This window comes from Equus caballus, chromosome 21 (genome assembly GCF_041296265.1).
Source record: "Equus caballus isolate H_3958 breed thoroughbred chromosome 21, TB-T2T, whole genome shotgun sequence".
NCBI lineage: Eukaryota > Metazoa > Chordata > Mammalia > Perissodactyla > Equidae > Equus > Equus caballus.
This window is the reverse complement of record NC_091704.1, coordinates 66,425,762-66,448,976: the sequence shown is the minus strand read 5'-3', so window position 1 is coordinate 66,448,976 and position 23,215 is coordinate 66,425,762. Positions and strand designations below refer to the sequence as shown.

The 23,215-nt window shown below is 46.1% G+C and overlaps 1 protein-coding gene across 3 annotated transcripts in view; it reads left to right on the top strand.

The window, feature by feature from the left end:
* The window catches only part of ADCY2 (adenylate cyclase 2), a 404,157-nt gene that overhangs the window by 362,063 nt on the left and 18,879 nt on the right, over positions 1-23,215 (top strand). For all 3 annotated transcript variants that reach the window (XM_023625864.2, XM_023625863.2, XM_023625862.2), the window contains exons 19-22: positions 4,152-4,236; positions 8,939-9,097; positions 19,810-19,956; positions 21,725-21,832. In XM_023625864.2, coding sequence (XP_023481632.1) covers positions 4,152-4,236; positions 8,939-9,097; positions 19,810-19,956; positions 21,725-21,832 — 499 coding nt within the window. The remainder of the gene's footprint in view (positions 1-4,151; positions 4,237-8,938; positions 9,098-19,809; positions 19,957-21,724; positions 21,833-23,215) is intronic.

Sequence of the window (23,215 nt, the reverse complement as noted above, 5' to 3'; positions counted from 1 at the left end):
AAGTTAATACTGGAAAGATTTTAAGTTACTTTCAAATTAAATGTCTCAACTTTCCCTCCCCTGCCTATTTCCACCCTGTGCCATCTCCAGAAAGTAAGGACACACATGTTTCTCTGTGGCTGACACCCACAAGCAGCAGAGCTGGGAGGTACAGTAAGGAGGTAGGTAGTCTGAGCTGCCCAATTTAACCAAAAAAGCAAGTCATCCTAGAGCTACTCAAATGCTCCACAGCTTTCTTTTCTTCTATAAAAAGCAACCATTAGTGAGCTGCTTTGTTATCTAACCTCAAAAAGAAAGTACCCTGTGATTTGGATCCACCTGCAGGCAGATACTCAATTTGTAGGTTGTTTTGTTTTGTTTGATTTCAGAGTGAGAGGAGAAAGGAGATTTCACAGAACCTGTGCCCATGGACTCTATAGAATACATACTCTTATCATCAGTTCTTCAGTTGATGATGCTAAAGCTGTGCACAGCCCCACAGCGTCTTATCGCACGGGTGTACCAATTGCTTTCTTCTTAAAATCACTCTTCTGTGCAGATTGAAACCACGATTGCAGTAATCAGGGAACATGGTTATCTCCACAGCAGAGGGCCAGCGCTCCCTCTCCAGACCCACTTTTATCACCTCTCCTGACCTGCAGCCGCCTCCAGGGCTTTTTTCTAGGCAGGAGCCTTTCCCTTATTATGTTAGTCTGTTTGCAGTCCCAGAATGTCTTGCTTGGCATTTATGAATCCCACTCTGAAAAAGCATGAGGCTTTGAGCTGTCTGTCCTTGGATGACATTGGGCCACTTTCCTTGGAAGTTCACATAGAATTCCATTGAATCTCTGTCCATCCAGGGGAGGAAAGAATGTCTGGAAATGAGACTCCTTAGGTTTCAAACCAACACAGTTATTTGTCCACTCATTCATTTGTTTTTAAAACACACTCTTATTGAACACCTTTTATATGCCAGACCTGATTGCTGGAGTCTGAGCATACAGAGATGAATAAAATATAGTCTCTTTTCTCATGAAGATCATGAAAGCTCTCTATAAGAAAATCCTGCTTCACCAGAAGACCAAAAGGAGACTTCTCGGGTAATTTGGTGAAGTTCATACAGCATACCCAGGAAATGGGTGAACACATCGGCTGGGAGCAGCATTAGGTGGCCCAGAGTTGACTCTAATATTGGAAAGACTTTGAAGAACCATGGAGATTCAGAAGCGCAGGAGAGGAGTGATATCAGCATCATGACAGAATAAGATGTCCCCTGTTTTTGCCCCCTCCAACAACGATAATTCGGCATCTATCCATGGACCTTTAAAAGTGCTTTTCTGGGAGCTGTGGGATCCAGCACCACAAGCCAAGGGATCCAGGAGCAGTCTCACCCACCTGGGCATCAGGTAATAGACATGCAGACCCTAGTCCCAGCTGTGGACCCTGCTGTGGCCAGTGAACCAGCTCCAGCTCCTCTTGGCCATGATCCAGGAGCTCCTGGAAAACACTCTCAGCCAGTCACCCACAGATGAGAGAGCCTCTGTGGAAGTTCAGGTTTCCAGAGAAAGACTTCCAGCACACTATTGGGGGAAAAAGATGCAAATTTGAATGCATTGAAGTGAGTAGGAGGAATAGTTTGACTCTACCCACGTCGCCCCTCCCCCAAGATGGCCCAGCTTAGAGCCAAGAGAGATCTTCTAGATTGCCCGGGGTTTATCCTGTGGGGAGAATGAGCACCCAGCTTCCCCAGCTATTCTGGATGCTACCAAAGAGGCCCTTGTCTCTCCTACAGCATCTTGAATGCTAAATCATGAGCTCATGACTGGGGGCAGGAGGAGGGTGGGAGAGCAGAAGATGGGACTCTCGGAGGGCATTAAAGGGATGCAGATCCTACTAACTAGACCATGGCCTCCATCAAGCAGCTGGCCCACGAGCCATTGGGAGCACCTTGCCCACGGATTCCCCCAACACTGGTCCACAGGCAGCCCTGCTGCTCCACATGCCTCACCCATATCCCCTGACCCTGTGGCCTGCTTCCTGTGCACGTTCCCAATGTCACTGGAGAGAGCGAGCCTTGGCAGATGGCTAGTGAGCATGCACAGAAAGCCAGCCTGAATCTGAGGACCACAGAGAGACCACAAACTTGAACTCTAGCAAGTTTTGTTTGGGAAAACAAAAGGGAGGCTATCAGTACTTGGCTTGGCACACTGCAGGATGGAGAAGAGGCGTAAAGCTCCCCTCATTCTCAGAGAGAAGATGGTGACCTCCTCTGGCTGGTGAGCTGGAATTCTTCCAGCCACAATTGGTAGGTAGGAAGGAGCCCATAATGCAAGCATTGCCTTTCTGGAGAGTTCTCTGAGTTCCTAAGCCCTTCAACTACTGGGACTGGCAATTCTGTCTCCTCATTCCTGCAGGAATCCTCTTGGATCTTTCATTCTTTTAGTGAAATTCACCAATCTGCATTTCCTTATCTTTTTCTCCAGCTTCCTCACTCCATTCCTTCCCTTATCATGCTGTAGTTGATACTAAACATTAGGAGAGCCATTTATGAAGTGCTTCCTATGTGTCGGGCTCTGTGCCAGGTATATAAATATTTGACATGTGACCACAACAGCCTGTAAGACTAAGATGTCATTACTCTTTCTGGCTGATGAGGAAAGGGAGGTTTGGAGGGGTTTGCCCTAGGTCCCACAGCTCACTAGAGTCGGGGAGCCACTGTTCTAGCCTGGGGTAACTCACTTCAAGGCCCCCTGAGCTCTTCACTGCTCAGTCTCTCTCCTTATCTCATCAGCCCTTAAACCCTCTGTGGAGAAATGGGGAAAATCTCCAAGCAAGTTCAACTCACAGGCAAAAAGTGATTCCCTGATATTCGTACATGATTAACATGCCCTATGCCGATTATGTGACACGGTGCCCTTAAATAATCAACTTTTCTTTTTCATGTCTTACTTACTGTTATATGTGGAAAATAATCATTTGTCAGCTTGTGCAGGACTCCCCTGGGGAAAGCAGGAGATTTTTGCTTCCATGCTGCATTAGTCACAGCTCTCCAGGGAAACAGAACCAATCCTACAGAAATGTATATCAGTCAAGAGATTTATCATAAAGAATTGGCTCACGTAATAATGGAGGCTGGCAAGTCCAAAATCTGCAGAGCCACTGTCCCGATTTGAGTCTGAAAGCCAGAAGCTGCTGTAGAACCAGGAAAAGCCAACGTCCCAGTTCAGAGGCAGTCAGGCAGCAGAGAATTCTCTCTTACTCAGGAGAGGGTCAGCCCTTTCTTCTAGTCAAGCCTTCAACAGATTGGATGAGGCCCACCCACTTTATGGAGGGCAATCTGCTTTACTAGGCCTACCAATTCAAATGTTAATCTCATCCCAAAAACATCCTTGCCAAAATACCCAGAGTAACATTTGACTAAATATCTGGGCACCCCATGGCCCAGTCAAGTTGACACATAAAATAGACTACCACACATCCAGTTGAGGGGTGGCCGTTGTCTAAAATGTCATGGTGAGGATGGAGGGCCAGCATGGTGAGAACTCGAACTGGGATAAATTACTGATGTCTACCTGGACCTGAGGGGAAGCAGGCCAGGGGACCGGTGGTTTCCATCTGTGTTATGACTTTGTGATACAAAATCACATGAAAGAGGGAATAAGAATGAGTGCCTTCCACAAAAGTTACATGAGACTGTGTAATTCATAGGGGAGAGTAGCTTGTAGAAATTAAGTTCCCTACTTCATTTTTATACCTCACATGATTGTTAATTCCTAGCAGACTGCCCCTCTCTGAGAGTAATAGCTTAAAGAATTGAAGAAATCTTACGTCAAAGTATCCATATTGATCCCAGAAGTATAAAGAAAATATTATTAATATTCTACTATTCTTTCCTTTTATATTTATTAGAGCTTGGTATAAGGTGAGAAATCTATATTAATTTGGAAGAATTTTTCTTTTACTAAGTTCTCAAAATAAGGATTAGTTTGTTTTATTTTGATGCAATCTGGGTTTGAAGATGATTTGAAACACGTGTGTGTGCTCATCTGGAGTAGAGTGTAGGCATGCACCAGAGCTTCCACAGTTTGTTGATACACGAATTCTAAGTCCTGTGTGTATGTTGTTCTGTTGTATTGTTTTCGTCTGTTTGTTTGCCTCTTTGTTTTTACTAGACCAGGCATTTGGAAAGACCTAAAGACCATGGGTTCAGTGTCTCTCTTTATATTCTTCATCACACTGCTTGTTCTGGGGAGACAGGTAAGAAGTCTTTTTTTTTTAACATAACTTCTCTAAAGTGCTGTGTTAATAATACTTTGCTGATGTGCATTGTGGTGACTTTCATGCAAACAGATGCTGAAGCATCAGAATCATCTCATCACTTAAGAGAAAGGCAGGCAGCGTGAGGTGTGCATGCTTAGAGATCAGCAGAGGGAAGAAAGGGTCTTTCATTTTTTCCATAAGAGGCAGACTTTGTGAGTGGGAGAGATGTGAATCAATTAATTTCCTGCTAAATCTCAAAATAAATACATAGGTTTTTGTAAGCCTACGAAAGTATCGCCTCAATAGTTGACGCTAATTGGAAAAATATCGCCTTCCCTGGGGTTTCATTTGCATTTGAGAATGTATGGCAGGCTTCTTTTTCTTTGAAATGGGTATGAATACCTTTGCTGTCACTTGCAACATCCCTAGAAATACTGTCCTCTGTTCAAAATTTTATTTTGCGATGCAAATGAAATGATTCCTCCTGGGGCCTCCCACCTCCTTCTGGCCTCCCAGTAGAGTGGGTGCAGCATTTTTAAGGACAATATTCTTCCTCTGCCTGCCCACAAGCTCAGTCACCCAGACTAAAGACTCATCCCAAACCAGGTGGCTCTGCCTCAAACGACGTTTGTTTTAAGTTCTTTGATGGCTAGTGTGAAACAAAAAAGTGATTTATTTGGAAATAACCAACAAAGAGGCAATGCCAATTAAATTGTATATGCATCACTAAACAGTTCAATTACGGATGTGGCAATTATCTGAGAGGCAAATTATAGATTGCGTGTTTTGGTCTGGCTTCCACTTCTCCCCAGTAGTAAGCTGTTAATAATGGCACAGTCAGGGCAGAGTCCAGATCTGTGACTGCCAGTCCAGTGGCCTGGGACCAGGGTCCTCCTCTGTCTTCCCCAGCAGTGCCAGTGGCCTAGGCCAGTGGGCTAGGAGCTCACAGTGCAGCCCTCTCCACTCTCCTAGAGAGCTGAGCTGTTGTCCTGCTGCAGTGTCAGAAGATCGGTGTCTCTGCTCCATGCCCCCTGCCTCTGTCCCTGGCACATGCTCGGGTCTGCATTCTTTGGCTTACAGTGTTGACCACCTGCACATTTTTGCTGAACCCATTACACTATGTCCTGTTCTTTCTCCCTGGTTTCCTTCGTTTCTCTGGCTGCCTGGCTTTCTCCGCAATCAACCACCTTTCTACATTCACTCATAGAGAAAAGGCATGTCCTGCCTCAGGAAACCTGATAATTTCGATGAAAGAACTTGGCTTCCTTGCAGAATATCACCTAGATGATCATTCTCAGGAAGCAGCATGGCCGTCCCCTCTGTGGGGTCATCTCTTTCTCCATTGTGGGCCGGGGATGTTTTGTGCTGCAGTTTCTCCTGCTAGAAGGATCACTCACACTGCCTCACAGCAATACATTTTAAGAATCTGGAATCGAATTCTCCCAACTTTTTTATTGATCATTGAGATCATAAACAGGCAATACCACTATTTAAGTGTCGTTGAATCCAGTGGCTGCTCACTGATCAGTTACTCTCTAATTGATTTAAAATAAATAATCAGGAGTATGCAATGTTGTGGTGGGGCGTTGATTTAACAAAATAGTGCTGATACCATCTTATAAGGAGTCATTCCTTTTTTGTCACTAATGTAACAATAAGGAGGCTGACCTTCAGTCTGAAATCATTAAGTGAATGATTTACTAAGGTCCCGAGTATTCTAGGCTGACAAGAACCCCGAAGTCTATGATATAGTGCTTTTGCAAACCATCGCAGAAATGCAGGTATATTATAAACAAACATCCAATATTTGAAATATGGTTTTCAAGTTTCATAAGTATTCATGGCCTCAGCATTATTTATTTTCTGAAAGGTTTTGTAAATCATAACGCAGACATTTTGCAACTTATTTCTGTTGTCGTTTGTCCTAATGGCTCGCCTGCCCCGTGACCATCTTTTTTGAAATGATGGCTATGTGTTTGCTTTCTGAGCAAATTAGTATACTAAATATTGCTCTAGGCATCTAAGAAACCATAATGGAAACATAACACACATCTCGGACAAGAGCTACAGTCATTCTCTCTGTACTGGAATATGGTTTGTGCTAGAAATGCTAGCTAAGTCAAGGGCATCCTTTGAAAAAGAAAGATGCCCTGTTTTTCACCTGAGTTTAGATGACAGCACACTGCCATCAAGGGTGTGCATTTTTAGTGGGTTCATTCAAGATATGGAACAGGCAGGTGGCAGTCTAGTGACCTGAGAGTGAGGCTAAAGTCACTGTGAGAGTTCAGAATCCAGGAGTAAGTGCCATCATGGCTGCCTGCACCCCAGCCCAGGGGCCACTTCTCTCCGTGTAGAAAGACGGAGAGCCCTTCAGTTCCTCAGCTTGTTTTCAAAACTAGACAAAGCATAAAACTGCCCTTGAGGTTGTGCAGAGATGTGAAACACAGCAGTGAGGGTCGATAGGGTTCCAGATACAGCCTGGATGCCTCTTCCAGCCTCTTCCTGCTCTGTCCCATCCTTAGAGCCAATGAAGAGCAAATTCCGTGTCTCTGAGTGGGATCTGGGCCCTGAGAACTTGGAGAGTAGCCCCAGACAGTATCCGAGAGATGGGCAGTGATGTGAGGATAGAGGTTCACGAGGCAGGGCTGCTGTTTCAGCTGACATGGCACAGAGTCCTGGGATCCTCTTCAGCACTTCTCTTCCCCAAGGCACGGTCACGGAGGCAGTGGCTTCCTCCTGGCCCTCTGCTGAATCTCCTCACGTGGCCTCCCCCTGTGTCTGGGTGCCATCTCCCTCTCCTTTCTCTTATAAGGACACCCGTCCTTGGGTTTACAGCCCACCCTAAATCCAGGATGATCTCATCCTGAGATCCTGAAGTTAATCACATCTGCAAAGACCCTATTTCCAAAGAAGGTCACAGTCACCATTACCAAGGCTGGGACTTGGAACTATCTTTTGGGGGAACACCATTAAATCCCTCGTGACTGGTTTTGGATAGAAACATTTGTCTTCCTTTGGGAGCCCTCCACAATGAGTTTTAATGTCCTTGTACGTCAAGGAGAGGGTTCTACAGCAGAGTGCATTGGTTGGGAGGTGATAGGTGAACATTTGGCAAAATGTGGCTTCAGTCCAGTTGAACTGGTTCCAAAGTGCTCTGATTCCTTTGAGTAGGAAACTTATAAAATGCTTCCTGTGATGCAGTAGCAGTCGTTAAGAAAACCTGAGCAACCTCTGAATATGGTTTATGGAAACCTTTCAAACTTGCTGCCTGCCTCACTGGCCCCTTGGTTCCATCTCATGTTTCATTTTTGTCTAATCCCGAGTGTATATCTGTGTCTTCCCAATGCCACTGCCATAGGTTGCCTCTGTCATTTTAGTTTAAAACCAGCCACACCACTGGTTTACCATCCCCCCCAAAAATCCAAATAAATAATCTATTCTCCAAGCAAGAAGGCTTTTCTAGTAAGTGCATAGCATGATTTCCATAAATACAGAATGTGGAAAATTTGGCATTAATGCAAAAATTTATTATAGACAAATTTTAAAAATATCCCTTATGCAATCTTTTTTTTAAAAAGTCTCACTATATGAGGTAAAAATAAATGTCACACCAGAGGAGGAGGAATGATTTTTGAGTGTACCATACATAGTTTGAATCAAACCTAATCAATGAATGATCATTTTTCTTTCAGTTTTCAAAATGTGAATTTTTTTTTTAATTGCCATCTGTGCATGAAAGGCCATGTGTGTGTCTATGTTTTGTTTTGTTTGTGCTGTCATTGGTATAATTAATCAAACCAATAAAATGAACAAAACCCCTGCATTTAGTTCTTCTTTGCATTTGTTCGTCAATAAGTTACTATCTGTGCTGAAAATACACCCTCTCTACTAGGCCCTTCTGTTATAGGAAGATTCATTCAAGGCTGTTTCATTATATTAAATTATTTGCATCTTACCAAGCACAAAATGATGCCAAAACCAAAGAGAGCCTTTGACAGTAAATGGGTCTCTCCATTTCTACAATGTTAATAACAACTGGTTTTAAAAAACATTGCATTTTAATACATTAAAAGCCTGAACACATATGTTTTTACTAGCAGGCACCATTCTAATTAAATGATATCAAAATGAACTTTTGTCTAAATATAATGTCATCCTCTGAGTATAATGCAGTCTCAAAAGAAAAAATACATATTTTTCAATGAACACTTAATTATATAATTTGTGGTAGGGGAAAACTGATTTTCAGATATTAAAGGCAAACCGCCACAAATGAACACCATTATTTTTTAAATGCAAATCATCCAACAATGCACTCTCCCTACTAATGTATTTTCCATTTTTCATTTATTCATTATTTATATTCTATTATGTCTCTTTTCAAAAAATAATCCAAGCCATCTTTTATTAACATAACTATGCGAGAAGCTTTCATGTCATTTTTTCTGTCAAGCCTCCAATATAGCTATTTTCTCTGTTCCTGAGGCTGGTTCTTTCCAGAACTTGTTTGCAAATCCGTGTTAGAGGCTGAATGAGAGACATTTTGGGGGAACAGAGGGCTTTGTAGGGAGGGTGACAATTCTGTCTGGGGTTCTTTTTTCGGTTTTGTTTCGTTCTTTTTATTTTCTCTTTGAAACCTCCACTCTCTGGCAGGACAAGATGCCTATTGTTTCTTTACCTCTGTGTCCTCTTGTAACAGAATGAATATTACTGTAGGTTAGACTTCTTATGGAAGAACAAGTTCAAAAAAGAGCGGGAGGAGATAGAAACCATGGAGAACCTGAACCGCGTGCTGCTGGAGAACGTGCTTCCCGCGCACGTGGCCGAGCATTTCCTGGCCCGGAGTCTGAAGAATGAGGTCAGACGGTGTGGGGGCTCCTGGCTGAGCGGAGAGTGGCTTCTGGCCAGGAAGGGGTGTGGCTCGTAGCTGGGAAGGGGCAGCGGGCCGGGTGAGGGCTGGAAGCTCCTGAGTGTTCAAAATGTCCAGTATTGGCCTAAATTGGTCTGTTTTCCAGAGGATATCGATTGGTTGTCTCGACACCAACTGAGAATAGCGAGTTAGAATCCCCTTAAAGTCTTAGCGTGGTGTTGACTTAGTCTTCCTAGTTTTTCTTCCCCAATCAGGTAAGGTTCTGAATGTGCAATATGAGGCACTGGGGTTCCAAATATGTCACAAGAGTGGCCATCATCCTTTCCCTGGTGTGAGAGGACACTTTCCTTACCAGCACGCAGTAGAGGCCCAAATCAAGAGGCAGAATTACACTGTCCGTCCCGCACACCCACGGTTTCCTTCCTCCTGTCTTCCCTGAGAGCCTTTTAAGGGTCTTAGAATTCCATTAGAGATAGACTATGAAATAGACAGAATTTAGGCAGTATCCCCACAAGAGCAGATCAAAGACGAGTCCATCTCTTTAAATGGATGAAATGGGAATTTCATGGGATGCCTAAAGGAATGGATATTTAACTAGAGTTGGAAAAACCAGAGTGTCATTTCAGTGTTTAAGTGGCTTGTGAAATGAATGCCATCAAATTTCTTTAATATTGCTAAATTACCAGAGTCAACAGATGTCTCTACAGTGGAACTCTATTAATTTAAAAAACATGTATTTGAGGATCCACTGTGTGCAAAGGCCTGTGTTTGGGACTGTGGAGTTTCAGGGATGTATGAGGTGCAGTCCCTGTTCTCAGGAAATTTTCATTGAGGGCTGGAGTGCATAAGGAACCAGGACACCGATAGAGTGATGAACTGATTAACAGAGAAACTCGACCTTATTGATGGTAGAACACAAAGCAGCCTCTTGTGAGAAGACTGAGAGCCCTATTTTCTGTAGCATATTTAAAGTTGACATTAAGAAGAAAGTGCCGGGGGCCGGCCCTGGCGCCGAGTGGTTAAGTTCGCACACCCACTTTGGAGGCCCAGGGTTTCGCCAGTTTGGATCCTGGGTGTGGACATGGCACCGCTCATCAGGCCATGCTGAGGCGGTGTCCCACACAGCACAACCAGAAGGACCTACGACTAGAATATATGACTATGTACTGGGGAGCTTTGGGGAGAAGAAGAAGAAAAAAAAAAGGAAGAAGATTGGCAACAGATGTTAGCCCAGGTGCCAATCTTTAAAAGGAAAAAAGAAGAAGAAGAAGAGGAAAGTGCCAGGTGGTATGTGAGATGCTGGACATTGTCACTCTTGTCTTCTAGGAAGTGTGCCAGGCATGGTGAGCTGGTCCAGGGTCCCATTGCAGGTCTGACTGACTGTGGACCATTCACTTTTCTCTTTCTTCTGGTGTTTTCTGCCTTCAGGAGGTTATTCAGCAAACTATTTACCTATTGGTCACAGATAATGAAATCACTACATCTATTAGGAAGGAACCATCTGTTTTCATTAGCAATATAAAAACTTCTCTATGTCTATATGTCTAGCGATCAGTGCAGTTTATAAATTCAGCATGTACTGAGGGTTGCCCCTGCCCTGTGGCCAGGCTAGTTCTGGACTTGGATGCAAAGATGGACGGGATAGAAGCGGCCTCGTTCCCAGGAGGTCACAGGATCCTGGTGTCTCCAAGGCCACTCACAGCATAAATGTGGGAATCCAGAAAGACAACCATTATAAGGAAGTGACTTCTGAACCTGAAAAGAAAGTGCTAGAAACTAGCAGGGAGATGGAGGCTGGAGAGGGAGAGGGCAAGAACACTCAAGTCTCCAGGGGTCTACCTCTGGCCGGATGCCAGGACAGCGCCCAGGTCAAGACCTGGAAGGCCGCGGGTTCAGCCCCACAGGCTATGCAGCCTCTCCTTCCCCTATTGACGTCTCTCTGGGCCAGGGATTCAGTGGATTCTCTCTCTCCTTTCCTGCTTGCCTGACTTATTCTAAGCAAGCATCTGAACACAGTTGCCCCTTTGCAAATCCTGAGGAAAGGCAGGGTGGGGAAGGAGAATAAAACTTACATCTAGACAGCGTGGGCTCCAATCTTAGTCGCTATGTTTTCCATCATGGGAACTCGAGCCGGTTACTTCCCCAGGCTGAGCCGCAGTCTCCACATTCCTCAGAGGAGAACTGATCCTTACTTTGCAGCTGCCTTAGGTAGAGCGTGGGACATTTACACATTCATCACACTGAGTATCCCTCCAGGTGAGGCAGGAATGTGACACAGCAGGATAGAGCCCCCCATCCACACAGGCGGGACATACCTGGCAGAGACGGCCACATCTTAAGCTGGCAGCACATTGACTCATCCATTTGCTGAGTGGCCCTACTGTATGCCCAACCAGTGACCCTCATTCCACCAACACACCTCTCCGGTGCTCCCAAGAGAGGGTGCCATTTCCCTCCAAGTCTCCTCATTAGTGCTGCTATTTTAAGAATTAAAAGCACACACAGGTCTCCTTCAGCCTTCACCACGCGGGGGGCCTCGTGGGGAAAGGCTGCAGAGTGGAGGCAGGACGGCATGGTGGTTTGAGTCCCTGCTCTGGTGCTGCCTCAACTACGTGGGAACTTTCCAGGGACAAAGTAGGAACCAGCACATTTAGATGAAACTGGCTTTGCGCCTTTTCCTCATTTGTCAGGTGAAGAAGGTGACTTCCTCGGGAGCCTCATCCATGGCCCCGTGAGCCCTGTGTGTGTGCACGAACCTGTCTTCAGGCACTAAAATAATTTGCCCCTGCGGACAGTCAGGACCTGGGCACCACGCTTCCAGCTGTGGCTCAGGAAGATGGCTCCTTCTTCCTTCAGGAAACATACCTGTGACCCTGGCAGCCTGCAGCCCTTAGGAAAATGAATAGGAGCTCAGTTTCAGAGCTTTCCAAACTCTCACTACCACCAATGGCTCCAAGTGCCATAACAGCCATATTAGGGGTCTTTGGTTTGTGCTCAGGTTCCTGCCATCCCCACACAGCGGTAGATTTGCACCCTCTAGCTGTTGCCCTGACATTGCTCAGGAGGGTGGAGCCACACGCACTGAATCTCAAGGTGGGGGCGTCAGACCCCTGAGACCATCCTTGAAATGATGGCTTCATTCTGCATGGCTGTGGGCTACCAGGTTCTCTGTATTTAGTCAGACAACACAGAACTCCCCTTGGCTGTAACTTTCCATATTTTACTGACAGTTTTTGTTGGTTAGGTCAAATATTGGTGGGGGGACGTGGAGGGAGCTACCCAAGCAGCCACTGTAAGTCTTGGAAATTAAATTACAGGGAGCTGCCACAGGGCAGCGCGGTCTGCTCAGACTCAGCACTCTCGGTAGGGCAGGTTTGCTCTCAGGTCGCTGGAGATCAAACAGTCAGTGTAGGAGATTCTGTTAGCAACTGTCCTCTTGGGAAAAATCCTGGATGCAAAACAGAGCCTGACCACGAAGGGTCTGAACAAGAAAGAGAATGACTAACCCATCACTTAAAGGGTCTGAGCGCTCCCACCGTGAGTCTCAGGAAGGGAGGGTCTGGTTTTTCTGTTTTCTTCCCCAAAACTCATAACAAGGTTATTCTAAAAAGACTCGTTTGAGTGCATAAACCACAGCAAACTCTTGCCCCTTCCTTCTGACTTCCCGACAGTTTGGTTGCCTAACTTCTTTTGTCCCAGTGAGAACTTCCTGTGCTCGATTAACTTCATCAATCAGACAGAAGATTCTGGACAGAAGAACCCATTCCCTGACCTAGTGACGTGTAATGCTGACCCCGTAATCCCAGGCAGGCTGAGATTCTTTGACTTTCCACAGCGAAACAGTGATGCTGTCTGTGCTATTTAACAACATAGAGGGGCCGGCCCAGTGGCTAAGTGGTTAAGTTTGCGCACTCTGCTTTGGCGGCCCAGGGGTTCACCAGTTAGGATACTGGGCATGTACCTAGCACTGCTCATCAAGCCATGCTGAGGGGGTGTCCTGCATAGTAGAACTAGAAGGACCTACTGGGGGACTTTGGGGAGAAAAAAAAAGAGGAAGATTGGCAACAGATGTTAGCTCAGAGCCAATCTTTTAAAAAAAAAATAGTGATATGATCAAGGTTGCTGGCCCCTCCACAGTGTCAGGGTCAAATAGATGTGCCTGGGTGAGCTCTCTCTCTCCCCCTAAGGCTTCCCCGAGGGGAAGGTCTAGCTATTTTTGCACCTGTGGGACCTGAAGCAGGATCAGTTCCAGTGGCTTCCAGACCCCTCGTGGCAGAGGATGGCTGATACTGGGAACCAAGAGAGATCCCTGTGCCCAAGGGCAGGCCTTCTTAGAGTGAAAGGATGTCCGTAGCACCTGCTAAATGTGCCTTTCCTGGGCCCCTGCTTGGCAGCTGAGAGCACAGGTCTGTCCCCAGCCATGGCACTTCTCAGCTGTGGTACCTCAGGCCTCCACCCTCTCAGAGGCTATGATTGATTTCAAAAGCAATAGTTCACTTAAAGCTCTTAGAGCAGTGCCTGGCATGCAGTAAACACTCAATTTTAGTTATTTTTGAGCAAATATCCCAAGCTTATGTAAAACTTGAGAGTCACCGCCCCCAAGAATTTATCAGTAGCTTTCAAGGAAGGCTTCTCCCTCCAGCTCTTCAGGGCCTGAACAGAGTGGGGAACATTTTGCCCGCCCCCGCATCTGGCAGCATCCCCCTTCCAGGTCCTTCTCAGTGGGGTGGCCTGGACACTCAACGCTTCGGATGCAGTGACCCAGGGTTATTTTTAGAGCTTGGGGTGGACAGGAGCAGGCCTTTCAGTCCCACGGTGAAGGTTACTGCTCCATGGTTTTCTGGAACAATCCTTGGGAACGTGACACATGACTTAGGCCAGGACTCACATTAACAAAGAGCCTGTGGGCATGTCGTCTTGAGTCTCCTACTCACATGCATGGATGTACAGAGGAAATTAACATCCCTTCAGAAATAGAGAGTAAAGAATGATTTAACCACTATAACAATTCCAAAAAGCTTTTATTTCAATGAAAACCTGTTCGCTATGCCTGTGCTCCGGGCGAGTGGGCAGAGAGCTGCTGCTCGTTTCCAAGGCCAGGTTGCTGGCACGTCTTCTTCCTCCCTGGGGGCAGGGGGTGCATTTGTTTTATAGTCGTGCACTACATAACAACCTTTCAGTCAGCAGTGGACCGCGTGTATGACAGTGGTCCCATAAGATTAATACCATAAAGCCTAAGCATATAGTAGGCTTGTCTAAGTACACTAAGTTTCTCTAAGTATCCTCTATTATGTTTGCACAAGGGCGAAATCGCCTAATCATTCTGCATTTCTCAGAACATGTCCCTGTTGTTAAGCGAAGCATGACCGTGTTTGAAACTTCCTCAAGCTTCTCCATCAGCTGTGGACTGTTCTGGCCAGAATCGGCCCACAGGCCATTCAGGCTCAGAGAAAGAGCTCTGTGCCCCCAGAAGGAGCCCGCTGGTTTATAAACCCTGCTCTCAAAACTGTTGTGCTGTGGCAAGAACGTTTCTGAGAGGCCCTTTGAACAGATGTCAAAGCTAGCTTTCATCACTTGTTGAAAAGACAGCATTTTGTCACCAAATCAACCTTTTGCCGAGTCCCTGGGTGGTAAGGATTGTGTGTGATTTAGAGCCAGGCAGCCTCATTCGGGGAGAGATGAGGCTGGATCAAAACAAGACACAGATGTCACTGCAGCTGTGCGAGGAGTTCACCAGGCGCTCCAGCAGTACATCCCTTCTAAGTGAACTGTGAGCCCCCCAGTGGCCGCCAGCACATCCTTCAACCCCGTATACTCAGGCGAGAATGCCACTGGGGTTTCAAGGGATGCTTTTGTGCTTTCTAATTATTTGACTCCCTAAATAAATTAGGCATTGGCTGACATTTGGGGGCACGAGGTGCTGAACGGTTAGCACATAGGTCAGCAGGGGGTAAGGTGAAGGAAGGGTCCCCTCCTTGCTGCAGGGTGAGTCCGTCAGAGAGAGCACTGACGTGGAAGCTGGGAAACCTGAGCACCAGTAGCAGTTCTGAACATTTCTAGGACAAACCAAGCAGACACCTGGTATACCCACACCTGGATGTTAGGCAGCACTAACCACACTTGTTTCCATGGTCTCTTTATTTGTTTTCTCTCTCCAGTTGGACTCGAGCTCCTTGAGGGCAGGGCTTGTGTTGTCCGTCTCTGTGGCCCTACCACCTGGTATGAAGCCAAGAGATGTGTGTGTGTGTGTGTACCAGGATGCTAAAGTGAATTTCAGCCTGTAACACCAACAGACAGTAGTTCCCATCTTCCAAAGGGAGGGTTGCATGTTTACAAATACCCCACTTTAAAACTAGTAACACGACTCTCGACCCTTCACTCGTGGGGAACATATGAATCAGCCAGGAGACTAGAGGTTGGAAGAGGGATTTTGGACAGAATGTAGTGAGAAGTGAACCCCCTCCTAAAGGGTCAGTGGGGAATCCTCCTTTTACCACTAGCCTCATGAACAGACGGGAACTACTCAGTTTGGGATGTGTACCCAGTGACTTGGGTCTCTGAGTGGTCCTGAGGAAGCACCTCCATCTGGAGGACACGGCTGACAGGCGGGTCCTGACAGGTGGGAAATGCCCAGGGCAGGGGCTGGTTGAGTATCTGGGCTAACAGACTTGGAGCTGCAGATGTGGGTACAATGGGACTATCAGGGTGTGGAGGACAAAGTGTCCTGAGTGTTGCTCAGGGACAAAGCAAGAGAAAGACAGTTGGCTTGGGATCATTTTAGATCCTGTTTGAAAGATCTGCCCAGAGGGGTGAGTGGGCCCCAGCAGAGAAGCCAGAAGAAAGTCCAGAAAGCCCGGGGCAGAGAGAGCAGTCACGAGCAGGAGGGGAGTGCATCGTCCACTTCAAGGAAACCTCAGGCAGGATGTCCAGTAATGGGGACAGCAATGGGAGTCTTCAAATAACCCAGGAAAATGTCCAGCAGGTTTTAGTGCCCAGGGAGCATGATGCAAACTTTCCTCCTCCAACAGACACGTCTTTCTTTCCCATTCTCCACCCTTGGTTGGTTTGGAAAACCTGGCTAGCAAGTTGGAGGCGTTGAAGTAGAAGGATGAGGAATAGTGAGAGAGAGTAGAAGCCAACCTTCCCCCTTCCCCACGTGTAGACCCCGCTCCTGCAGCAGGCCCACCCTGAGGAAGGGAAGTCTCGCATCCAACCAGGTTCAGAGTTTTGACTGCCCGTTGAACTAGGCACTTAAATTCTTCATGAGAGGACTTGAATTACCCAAGAGTGACAGGAAGAGTCGTGGGGTGTTGTTCTAAGTTTCTGTCCAGGGTTGAGGAAGAGCTGATCTCACTAAACTGAAAGGGACAGTGACACAGAAATACACTTGCTTCTTGATTTTTCTTCCATTACTTGAGTTGGTCGGCAGAATGGTTACATGTGAGTGAATGTTGCAATGCCATCTATGCTCACTTCCAATTCTAAAGCTCAGTGATGCTTTTTGACAGCTAAGAGGTGGACAAGGGTCACCCATTCTAGACCCTGAATTCCAGAATCTCCTCAAAGGCTGCCCACCTGCCCTACCCTCATGCCCACAACCTCTTGAAGTATAAGACAAGCTCAGGTCATTGACCCATCAGCTTGTGGTCCTCTCTGACCCCAAGCCAAACCCAAGACCTGAGGTAACCTCTCATGAGTTTACAGTATGATTGTAAGCCCTGACAGTTTCATTAGCTCTGGAGAATTTGTGAAGCTTCCCATTGTGAAGTTCCCCTGATTCTCAAGTATAGTCCTGTGGGAACCTTGAATCAGGGAGCAAGGGGCCAGTGTTGTTTCCGTGAAGGTTCCAGGTGACCAATCTGTCAAAGAAGGCAGATGAGAGGCCGGTCCGGTGGCACAGTGGTTAAGTTCACACGTTCTGCTTCTCGGCGGCCCAGGGTTCACCGGTTCGGATCCCGGGTGCAGACATGGTGCCACTTGCCATGCTGTGGTAGGCATCCCACGTATAAAGTAGAAGAAGATGGGCATGGATGTTAGCTCAGGGCCAGTCTTCCTCAGCAAAAAGAGGAGGATTGGCAGTAGTTAGCTCAGGGCTAATCTTCCTCAAAAAAAAAAAAAAAAAAATGCAGGCAGATGAGCAGTTTGCATGCCCAAGCCCCCAGCAGCACTCACAGCCTGCAGGGTGCCAGACCAGTACTCCAGAGATTAGTCCTGGTCCCTAAGCCAGCTGGGAGCCTTGGTGGGTCAGCCAATTCCCATGACCTTCCATTCCCTCTTTTTAGCCCATGGTTCTTAATCAAGGCTACACAGCAGAAGAACCATGGAGCTTTTCAGAAAGATGTACGTGCTTGGAGCCACCCTCGGGAAGAAGGTTCAGGTGGTCAGTGGGGAGGCCCAGGCATCTGCCTTCTTGAAAGCCCCTTTGGTGACTGTCCCACGCATTCCTATTTGAGCACCGTGGAAGGAGATGACACATCTGACCCCATCCAGCTCCAGCAACATGGGGTGCTCGGGGATGAGGCTTCGGAGGGCAGTTTGAGAGCGTTAACCTGGAGTAGTTTGATTAGACCCCACCGGTGAGGTTAAACTAGGCCCTTCTGTCCAAGCAGCCAGTCCGTTCAGGCTTGCATTTCATTATCTCCCATTCCCGGACACCCTTAAAGACCCCAGGGGAAAGGAGAAAGGTAAAGTGACATGACTCACAAGTGTTGGGAGGCCCCGTGCTGCCCCCGAATCCAGGCAGCACTGCCCATGGTCATGGGGGAGATGCAGGATCAAGTATAAAGTGTAGCATTTGTAAGAGTGATGTCTGCCTCCGATTTGCGAACTACAACCTTCGGCAAAGAATGTAATTGCTCTGTGCCTCAGTTTCCCCATCCATAGATTGAGAATAATAGTACCAGCCTCATTGGATTGTAATTAGAGGCAAGTTAATGCCTGCAGAGTGTTCAGAGAGGCACCCATCCTGTCATGCAGTGGGCACTCAGTCAGTGCCGGTGGTTATCATGCTTGTTCTTGTCGTCATCGTCTTCCCCAGAGGTTCGCTCTGGATGGTGTCAGCAGACAGCGGGGAAATGCAGAGTACAGAACACAAGTCCTTGACTTGATAGATGTACCCCTTTTCCTTAAGAGGAAGGAAGTCAGTAGAGCTGACACTACTTTTATAAAACTGGCATTTCTAACTAGAACAGGCTCCTGGGGTCATCTCTCCCCTGTTACCCTGACTTCCTGGCTTAGTCAGCATTACCAGAGCCTAAACTTGGCAGTCACATGTGCCACAGCATGTCTTCCCAGGATATGAATGTTCACAGCAACAACTTTTCAGAGAGAGGAAGGACGGGTCTGCACAGTGAGCCAGCTCAACCACGTTGAGAGCAGAGCAGAAAAGGAAAACTTTGATGCTATGGTTCATGTGTTGTGTGCAGATTGTGAGGCAGTAGCAGAAGACATAACAGGGTGGCTGGCCCTGAGAACAGGAAGATGACACAAGTTTAGCTTTTCCAGGAGATGGTTGTGACCTTCCATGGGTCGCCATTGCCCCGATGTGCTTGTTATGAGACCTCAGTGGAGTAAGAACCATTCTTCTGGGAGCCCACCAAACCTTGGAGTCATGGTGCTGTTGAAGGACTCACTCTCTGCCAAGAATTCATCTGGGTGCCCCAGAGAGCAAAGCTCACTGATAACATTCATGCAGAGTGGATTCCCTCACCCTGCCAGGCACGCAAGAAGCACCAGTCACCAGCATTCTCCCCGACACTCAGAGGTTGGCCCTCTTATTTAAGGGAACTGTCCTCAGGTTTCCTGGTGGAGGGAGCATTTCCCATGATGCACTGCACCCACGATGGTACCCAGCTATTCTGCCCTGTATCAGGTTCTTCTGAAGTTCCTGATGGGCCAGCGTCAGTGGGAAGGCAGGTCCTCACACTCAGGAGGAGCCTCCATGCCCACATAACAGCTTTCCTTTCTAGAACCTTCACTGAACCTAAAGGTTTCACTATATGTTGGGAAAATTATGGAAACACCTTGAAATTGTATTTACGAGACACTGGAATTTTACTCATGTCTTTGGATGAAGAACAATGAGCCTTTTTCTATCTAAAAATAAAAAGCTATCCTGAATAAATGTTGTTGGTGTCAGATACAATATGAGTAGGTAGCCTGAGGAGTTTCACTGGTTCTTTCTGGTGCCATTAAGAAGTAACTTGATGAGTTTCATCTGCTTCTTTTAGGAGACATTAAAGAGAAAGTGCATAAAGACATTAAGAGAAAATGCATAAAGACACAAATCCAAAGAATGTAACCATAATGAGTCATTTTAGGACAATATAGTAGTTTGGGAAATCATTTTGTTTCCCTTCAGTTGCTTAAGGATGCTTTTTTCCTAAGCCAGAAGTCTGCGTCTCTTGCAGTTGTCTAAGGTAGAGATGACAGAAAGGTTTACATGGAAGGGCATCTCATACTAGCTGGTAGTGGCAGCAGAAGCACAGGGTTGAGGATTCCGAGCCTGCATCCGGCTCGTTAGCAGCTGTCACCTATGACCAATGGCCAGCACCTGGCATGGGCCTGGGACTAGGGTGCGGCAGGTGGAGTGGGGCACTGGGCAATTTCTTTACCAAGGTCAATGTCAAGAAACACTTGCATCAGGAGCTTGTTTATTAAATGGTTTCCTAACGCTCAGCTCTCCCTTTCCTCCTGGGCAGGACTTATACCACCAGTCCTATGACTGTGTCTGCGTCATGTTTGCCTCCATCCCGGATTTCAAAGAATTCTATACGGAATCAGATGTGAACAAGGAGGGCCTGGAATGCCTTCGGCTCCTGAACGAGATCATCGCTGACTTTGATGATGTAGGTACTCGAGACTCACCCTTGACGGGCAGGGGCAGCCTCAGTCCCACACTTTGGCATGCCTGGGGCTGGCACATTGGAAATTAGTTCAGTATCATGGCATATCTTAACACTAGTCCTTTGGCATAATTTCTAGTGGCTGGCACTAAAGCTTTTTGCTCTATTTAGGTCTCTGACTAATTTGGGGGAGACAAAAGCATTTTATTTTTGAAGCAGTTATGACTGCTAGGAACAACAACCAAAATCGGTTCAATAAAAATCTATCCAGTATGCCATTATATTTTCTAGACAGGCTTGAACTCCAGGGAAAACACTTGTCCATCCCTTTATATATAAAAAAGATAATGAATATATTTATCATAGTAGATTATTGGCATGTCTGTCTGTGCATACTCCAAGGTCTCTGTCAGATATTAACCTGAACTGTGCATGGATGACGTGCTTTATTATTGAAAAAGCAATATGTGTGTGGGATAATGTATTTTAGAAGGGACAAAGTTTATGTTTTACAATTTGAAATAGGTGTCATTTTTCAATTTTCAATTTTCTGCCTACAGAGAGAGTATGTGTTTTGTTTTGTGGTAAGAACGAACACACCTCTGGTATTAAGCATATTGCTGCTACATCATTCTAATCAATATTGATCAAAATACAGAAAAATCGACACCCATGAACATAGGTTCATTATGATTCATGGAACTTTGAAATACAGTGATGAAAGTATATAATAAGATGGATTCAGGCCAACCTTCTAAGTATCTTGTGGGACCTGTGCATTTCTCTGCTACCACCATCATCACCATGAGGTTGACTCAAGATTCGTGGTGAAGTGATGACAACCAGAGATTTCCACTGTTAGGCTGCATTTATAGTAAAAAGCAGTGGCATATTTGCTCCAGCTGCGTCTCAATAAAATAAATGTTCCCCAGCACCAGTGGGTGAGTGACAATCCTCCTTCTGGTAGGATTGGTTCATGGATATGTGATATGGGAATATGCTCAACTGTCTTAAATTCTCTGACATGTAATCTTGAAAGAAACTTCTCTGAATGTGGGAGTACCAAGGAAGGGTCAAGAAGATGCTCCCAGTCTTTGGTCGGTGCCATTGTCCTGAGCAGATACGGAACCTTCCAGAATTTCCTTCACTTGCTCTCTCCACCCATTCTTTCTCATTCCTACAGCTTCTGCTCTTATTTTTGCCTTTCCTCCATCCCACCCCAAAGCCTAAAGAAGTGGATGGGGAGGAGTCAAGTACGAAAGTGGTAACTGGTGCCAGAAACTGGGACAAGAAGTTTCGGGTAAAGGCTGATGAGGAGGAGCAGCTCTAGATCTTTATTCCTTCCGCATCAAGTGCTCAGAGGACGAAAGCTGATCCTCAGCACTCAGTGGTCATAAATCACCCTCACTGTGCAGGGAAGACCTCACTCACTGAATCGTACTGTGTATTTAGGCCTTTGAAATATGGACTTGAGAAATGTATTGGAGGCCATTATCACTTGCATCATAACTTATCCTGGTTCTTTCACTAGTAAAATTTGAGAGGTAATTCATGTTAATTGGAAGGAAATCATTACACTGCATTTCCTTCCAAGGACGTGCTCTTTGTGAAATGCATAAAATGTTCTTTCCCATCAAAGCCCAAGGTTGAAGGGTGAATAAGCAGTGTTTGAAACAAGTCGCGTTCCCATTACTGTGAATTAGACTTTGAAAATGCTTAGTCTTGGGTCAGCACCTGAGTGAGAAATCAAATGATTGTCATTGCTTCGCAGCTGCTGTCCAAGCCAAAGTTCAGTGGAGTTGAAAAGATCAAGACCATCGGCAGCACATACATGGCTGCGACGGGGCTGAGCGCCGTGCCCAGCCAGGAGCACGCCCAGGTACAGATGCGTCAGCCACAGGGGGGTTCACGGGAGCCTCGGCTCTGCCCACGGGTCATCCCTGGAGCCAAAACAGCCGTGCAGTGACCCATATACTGTACTGTGTGCACAACCTAAACATCAGTGTTTAAGGTCTCATGAGAATTCTGGAGGCTTCTGAGGGTCTGTTCACAGAACTTTTTCGGTGGACAGGGGAAGAAACAACCAACCAGTGTGGTAGCTGCTTGATATCAGATAAATATACAAGAAAGTAGAAGATTTGAGCTGTTTATTTAAAGATGACGTGAATGGATGGCTCCTGATCTTTCAATTAAAAACAAAGTGTTGTCAAAAAAACAAGCTGACCACACAGACGTATGGTTGAAAGGTGATTTGGGCAAAATTGAGTATCTGCAGTCAACTAGAGTTTTTGAGGGGATTTTCTGTTATGTTGTGGTTTGTTTCAGTGTGTGTGTGTGTAAATATGCTTGTGTAACTCGTGGATCCATAAACGAGACTTTCTTTCCCCTCAGAAGAGTGGGCTCCCTGACAGGCACCAGCACAGGTTTGCTGCAGGGCAGAGGTGGGTGCAGCACAGAGGCACAGAACTTACCAGAGCACAGCTTGCTGGAGGCTGGCAGACTCCCCCAGAGAGGGAGGGCTGAGCCCCATATGCTTGGCTTCCTCTCCCACTCCCACCTCCCACTGGCTGGAGCAAGAGAAGGACAGAGGGACAGCAGTATGCTAAAACAGAACTCCGTCCTCCAGGAACATCAGGAGGGGGTCCTCTTATCCCTCTTAACATTCGGGCAGAGACCAGGACGTGCAACATCTGACTCAAAATTAACATGAGCATTTTTCCAAGTAAATAAGGTAATATGTATTTCGTTCGCTCTTCTCTGCCGGTGTCTGCTTTCAGATTATTACTTTTTAATGGGTATGCATTACTTTAATAATAAGGAAAAGTAAAAGCAACTAGCAATGAAAGAAACCTCAGAAGGGTCTTATCTTGGATTCTGAGCAGCACCCTCCAAGCCATCTTGGCACCTGAGGCAAAAGGAAAAATGTGCACCCCTAGATATGTGGCGGTGTGTATTTTTAATGGTTGGGTTTTTATTGCCAGAATGTTAAAGTGTTGAAAAAGTGTTGGAAAATAAAAAATGGAGGTATTAAAGTGTACAACACTGTTTTAATTTTAAATATCTTATTTATACCAAAAATAGAACTAATTATAATTTTACTTTCCTGGCTTTAATGGAAGCAAACTTATACTTTTTCAACACCTTTAATGTTCTGGAAAAAATTAACCATTAAAAAAATAACATAAAATCATGTATATAGGAAGGGACATCTTTCCTTTTGCCCCAGGCTCTGAAATGCTCAGCATAGCCCTGTCAGAACCTG